The sequence below is a fragment of the Trypanosoma conorhini genome (assembly GCF_003719485.1).
Source record: "Trypanosoma conorhini strain 025E chromosome Unknown Tco_14.4_contig_00358, whole genome shotgun sequence".
In the NCBI taxonomy this organism is placed as follows: Eukaryota; Euglenozoa; class Kinetoplastea; order Trypanosomatida; family Trypanosomatidae; genus Trypanosoma; species Trypanosoma conorhini.
Window position 1 is genome coordinate 1 of NW_021704432.1, and position 5,745 is coordinate 5,745.

The following is a 5,745-nucleotide window of genomic DNA, read 5'->3' on the forward strand; positions in this document are numbered from 1 at the left end:
GACGACGACCACCGACGCGGAGGAGCGAGCGTCCGCCCCCTCCATAAAGCGCCGCTGCTGCGTGAGCGTCGAGGCGTTGCCGTTCACAAGAGAGGACGCCCAACGCACGGGGACGGCAGCGGCGAAACAAGCACCAGACGCCGCCGTGGTGGTGGCGGCCAGCGCAGTGCGCCCATGCCGCAGCGCAGCCGCAGCACCGGTCCTCACCACGGGGCAACGGAGCAGCACGCGTTTCCTCGAGAACATAGTTCGGCTTGTTTTTACTTGCTTCACAGGCACAAACAAACAAGGACAAAAAAAAAAGAAAGTTCCCCCAGCCCTCTCGACTAGGGCGTCGCACTGAGTTGCTTCGGTTGGTTATCGGGTGTTCGTCCCCTCCCCCGGCACTTCACACCTGCTTGGTTCGTGGTGCGGGCGAGGTGGCCCTCCGGCGGTTGCGGCGAGGCCAGAGGACGAGAACGCCCCGCGTGTTACTTCCAGAGGCGCCGAGTCACGGATGGAGACAGAGAAACACATTTACACAAACACACACACACAAGCATGTATATGTACATGTACCGGACACAACGACGCGGGGAGAGAAAAAAACCGAAGAACGAAAACCAAGTCAATCGCACGACAGCAGCAGCAGCCAAGGCACGGACAACAGCGTCCGGCGTGCATCGTCAGAGGGCAGAGGGCACACATGTATGCCCACACTACGGGTAAAAAAAAAGGACGACATTGTGTGCGTCTTACAGTTCCACTTAAGCCTTAAAGGCGCGTGGGGAAAGTAAAGCTCATAAGGTACGCTCCTCTTTCTTTATTTTTTTTAAAGCCGTTGCGGCCACAGGGATGCAACTGCTCCATTCCGCCGTTGGAGAGAGAGAGAGAGAAGGACGGTGGGTCCAAATAAAAAACGAAACAAACCAAAACAAAAACAAAGGGCTCCAAGTATTAACAACACATCACCCAAAGGGGCAAGATAAAAGAGGTGTAGACGCGCTGGCGAACGCCCCGCCTCCCCACACGCTCCCCCGCGCAAGCGGCGTAAGCGGGGACTGGGGCCCCGGGTTGCGTGGGCCCTCAACGCCTCACGCTCCTTCCGCCACAAGCCGGACGGTGTCTGCCTTGGGAGAGGCAGAAGCACTGCAGTGTGATATACCATTATTACCAGTTTTTCTTTTCTTTTCTTTTGATTCGGCAGACGCGAGGCCAGGCGATTCCCTTTGCGAGGCTGCTAACCAACGACAGCAATAAGAATAAGCGGCGGGTGTCCAATGACCAACGCACAACAACCCCCTTTGCCCACTTCAAAAAAAAAACATAAAAACATAAAAAAACACCCACACACGCACTCACAACGAGGACGAAAAAACAAAACAAAAAAACGAGGATATCCCCCAAAAATTTGCAGTTGCTACGAATTATTAGTCCCTATTAGACGAGGGTGGGGCGTTTAGCATTCCGTTTTCAGTTTGCTCTTCTCGTACTAACCAAATTACCAGTTCTTAGTTACTTTTTTATTCCCCCTACCACGGGGGTGGATGCGCCTTCTTCTGCCCCTCCCCGCTCGTTCCCACACACATAGAAGTCGATGGAGAAAGAGAGAGAGAGGTATATATGTATCTCTCTGTGTGTGTGGCTTCTACGCAGACTCCATGTCATCGTCAACCGTGTGCACGAGCGCCTTGCTGTAGCCCATCATCAGCAGTTCGTTCTTCACCGCACGCTGCATTGCCGGGGGGCCGCAGATGGCAACAAGGAGGTCGTTGGACGGGGGCTGCAGCGTCTTCTGCAAGGACGCGCGGTCTATGAAGCCCACGCCACCGGTCCACCCCTCCGGCGGGTTGTTGAGGACAAATTCCAAGGCAAACTTGTCAGGGAATTCCCTGACGTACCCGTTCAAAGTGTCGCGGTACGTCAACTCCTCATACTCCTCGGCGGCGTACAGCAGACGAATGGACTCGGTCTTGTCCACGTAGGGGCGGCTCAGCCCAGCGCGAATAATCTGCAGCATCGGTGCGATGCCTGAGCCTCCCGCAACGAGGGCAAACTGTCGGATAGGCTGTTTTTGGAACATAAATTGCTTCTTCTCCACATTGTGTTCAATGCGAAGGCCGCCGCAGCCCTTTATCTCCACCGAGTCCCCAGGACGCATGGCGGAAATCCACTCCCGCAGCGTCCCCTTGTTGCCACGGGCGAGGATGGAGATGGTGCCCCGCTCGTCCGGCAGTGTGATGGGGCTGTAGTAGCCAACCAGCTTCTGCCCGTCCCACTCGCCGCGGATGGCAATGAACTCGCCGAGGCGCAGCCCAGACCGCTGCAGGGCGCCGGGGAGGTTAAACCGCAGGACACGCGAGCCGGTGCCAAACTGTTCACCACAGCGGGATTCACGCACGACGACCGACGTCCATTTGTCCTTGGAAAGCGCAAGCGAGCGTTTCTGCAGAATCGTCGCAGCGCGATCGCCCGCAATGCGGCCAAAGACGACGCATTCCAGCAGCGAGTTACCAGCGAGTCGGTTCCTGCCGTGCACCCCACCCGTCACCTCACCCGCGCCAAACAGGCCAAGAATGGGGACTTGATTCCCGAGAATGTTCGCAGAGTGGCGCTCACGCAGAATCTCTGTCGCAGGCGAGATGAGGCAGCCGCCCATCGTGTAGTGGATCGACGGCGTCACAAAGGCGACGTAGAAGGGTCCCTGCGGGCCCACCACGCACGGGTAGACGAGCCGTCCGGTAAGCGCACACACAGACTTGGCCTTGGAGGCAGTCTCGTACGCCTCCAGCGTCCTCCGCAGGGTTGACAGCTCACAACCAATGAGCTGCGCCAGCCCTTCCACATCTTCCACACGCTTGAACAAACCCAACGTATTTGCGTAGAAGTTCAACGCATTGACGCCAAAAAGTTTTACCGCCGCATCGTTGAGCACGCAGAAGGCAAAGGTGCTCCCGTTGGAGCCCGGATATTCGTCACCCTGATCCATGATCGCCTTGGAGACCACGGAGCGGAGTTCGAGCTCATTGACAAACCGCTCGCCCCTCTTGTTTAGCAGCACACCGCCCGACCCGCGCAGCGCCTCCGGGCCGAGGAACTTGGTTGCACTGGCAGGGTCCTTCGGGTCGATGAGGCCTGTCGGGTGAAGCTGCACCTTGTCCATGTCCACAAGCGTCGCACCAAGGCGCCGTGCCAGCTTGACACCGTCACCCGTGGCCCACGTTCCGTTGGTTGTGGGGAAGGCAGACAGATGCGGCGCAAACTCGCGGAGGAGTGATTGCGACATGCGATCGTTCGAAAATCCGCCAGTGGCGAGAATGACGGCGTCCGCGGTGAGCTTCATTGGAGGAGCGGCCTCCTCGCCTGCCTTCACGTACGTCACACCTGTAACCTTCACTTCGCGTCCACCATCAGGTTGGCCTTTGGTTTCATTCAGCAATGAGGTGACGACGGTGTTTTCCATGATCGTCACGTGATCGGCGAGCTTCGTGCGGATGTGGTGCTCCAGCGTCCGCATGATGGTGAAGCCGATGGGCACCGGCGTCCCGTCCGCCTTGTCGGGGGCGCGGTGTGTGCGCTTGCGGCTGTGCCCGCCGAGCTGCGAGAGCACCGTCAAGGGGATGCCAAGCGAGGAGAGCCAGGCAATGGCGTCCCCGCTCTTGATGGAGAGGGTGCTCGCAAGGCCCGGGTCGGTGGTGCCGCCGAGGCCGGAGAGATACGTGTCGCGTTCAAAGTACTTCCCGCTGTCCTGGACGTCCTGCACCGCCTGCGCGCGTGTGCCCCAGCCATTGATGCCGGAGGTCGCCTTGGCGCTGTTGCCGCCCAGCTTCGGCTCCTTCTCCAGCAGGATGACCTGGGCGCCGCAGGCTGCCGCCTCAATGGCGGCCGACAACCCGGCGAGGCCGCCGCCCACAATGACGACGCGGGAGGGGAGCGAACCGGCAATGCGGTTCTTGCGCGTCTCGGCGTCCTCCGTTGCGATTTCGAACATACGAGCCACACGCTCGTTCTCACGGATGTAGGCTGTGTAGTTCGTGACGCGGTTCCGCGAGTTGCGCCATTCCTCCAGCATATACCGCACTTTGGCGATGTCGCGTTTGATGAGGCCCGCCGTGGCAAGCGCATCGGCGTACATTGCACTGTAGCACTTCACGGAGACCTGGGACAGCTCGGTCTCAACGGGCTCCAGCAACCCCTTCTTCTTCCAGTCGAAGATGTTGCTGCGGACGCCGTATTTGGGGCAGTACGCGACGTTCTCGTAGTCGCCACTCGTGCACAAGGCCTCGTCGTTGAGGTACATGACGCGCAGCAGAGAGGGACCTTCACTACTCTCCACCGGCTCCCCCTTGGCGCGTTGTACAACCTCGGCGACAGACGGGGGGCGGGAAATGGCGACGGCCCATGGCTGATGCTGGTAGTTCACGCCCGACGCACGGCAGTCGCCGCCCCACTCAAACATCACGTCTGGTAAACCCGCCGCGTTCAGCCCCTCCACCACGCAGTCCACGGTGTAGCCCTTGTTTACTCCGCCCAAGTCCAGCTTGGCGTGCTCGTGCTTGCGGGCAATGGTGCCTTCCTTGGCGTCAATCTCGAAGCTCTGCGGAAGTGAAAAGCGCTCCACCTCCTGTTCCGTGAGGGTTAGGGCGTCGGCATTGTTTTCAGCCTTCATCATGGAACGGAGGCGCTCGACCAGTGGGGCCGTGGCGGGGTCGAAGCAGGTGCCGCTTGACTTATACACCCGCACACAGCACTCCATCACACGCCGCAGGTGCTCCGACATGACGTGCTTCTCCCCGACGGGCAGCGTGTTTACCAACGACACCTCGCTCTCGGGGTTAAAGTTATTCAAGTACTGGTCCACCATGTTAAAGGCGCCTTGGAGTACGTTTGCCACCTTTGCTTCGGCTTCCTTTGTCCCCTCCGCCCCCTCTAGCACGTAGCGAAGGGTGTAGGGCACGGTGTACTCCAGTCCCTTCAGCGTCACCACCGTGCGCTCGTCGGCCTGAGGGCGGGGGAGGTTGCAGGACAACATCTCGCGCGCCATGCGGTCACGCTCCTTGGAGGCAGCCGCAGCGTCGACGACGACCACCGACGCGGAGGAGCGAGCGTCCGCCCCCTCCATAAAGCGCCGCTGCTGCGTGAGCGTCGAGGCGTTGCCGTTCACAAGAGAGGACGCCCAACGCACGGGGACGGCAGCGGCGAAACAAGCACCAGACGCCGCCGTGGTGGTGGCGGCCAGCGCAGTGCGCCCATGCCGCAGCGCAGCCGCAGCACCGGTCCTCACCACGGGGGAACGGAGCAGCACGCGTTTCCTCGAGAACATAGTTCGGCTTGTTTTTACTTGCTTCACAGGCACAAACAAACAAGGACAAAAAAAAAAGAAGTTCCCCCAGCCCTCTCGACTAGGGCGTCGCACTGAGTTGCTTCGGTTGGTTATCGGGTGTTCGTCCCCTCCCCCGGCACTTCACACCTGCTTGGTTCGTGGTGCGGGCGAGGTGGCCCTCCGGCGGTTGCGGCGAGGCCAGAGGACGAGAACGCCCCGCGTGTTACTTCCAGAGGCGCCGAGTCACGGATGGAGACAGAGAAACAGATAAAAAAAACACACACACACACAATAGAAAGAAAGGGCACCACAAGTTTCCGGCAGGCATCTCGCTGGCGCTTGCGGCCAGAGGCAACGACCGCAGAGGTTCATCGTTTCTCGCCCTCGTTGGCGCCACTACGTCTCGGTCCGCGGTAACCTTTTTTTTCGTTTTTTTTCCCCAA

At 59.6% G+C, this 5,745-nt stretch overlaps 1 protein-coding gene across 1 annotated transcript, besides 4 other annotated features; it reads right to left on the reverse strand.

The window, feature by feature from the left end:
• The first annotated feature begins 159 nt into the window (after positions 1–159).
• Positions 160–195: a microsatellite.
• Positions 196–502: 307 nt separating this feature from the next.
• Positions 503–537: a microsatellite.
• A 351-nt stretch (positions 538–888) lies between these two features.
• Positions 889–924: a sequence feature (A-rich).
• Positions 925–1,294: 370 nt separating this feature from the next.
• Positions 1,295–1,322: a sequence feature (A-rich).
• Positions 1,323–1,627: 305 nt separating this feature from the next.
• Positions 1,628–5,302, reverse strand: Tco025E_05811 (NADH-dependent fumarate reductase-like protein; the record flags this gene model as incomplete). Its single annotated transcript, XM_029372701.1, has 1 exon — positions 1,628–5,302. One exon carries the CDS (start codon positions 5,300–5,302, stop codon positions 1,628–1,630), a length of 3,675 nt encoding a protein of 1,224 aa, XP_029227302.1.
• Positions 5,303–5,745: the final 443 nt, after the last annotated feature.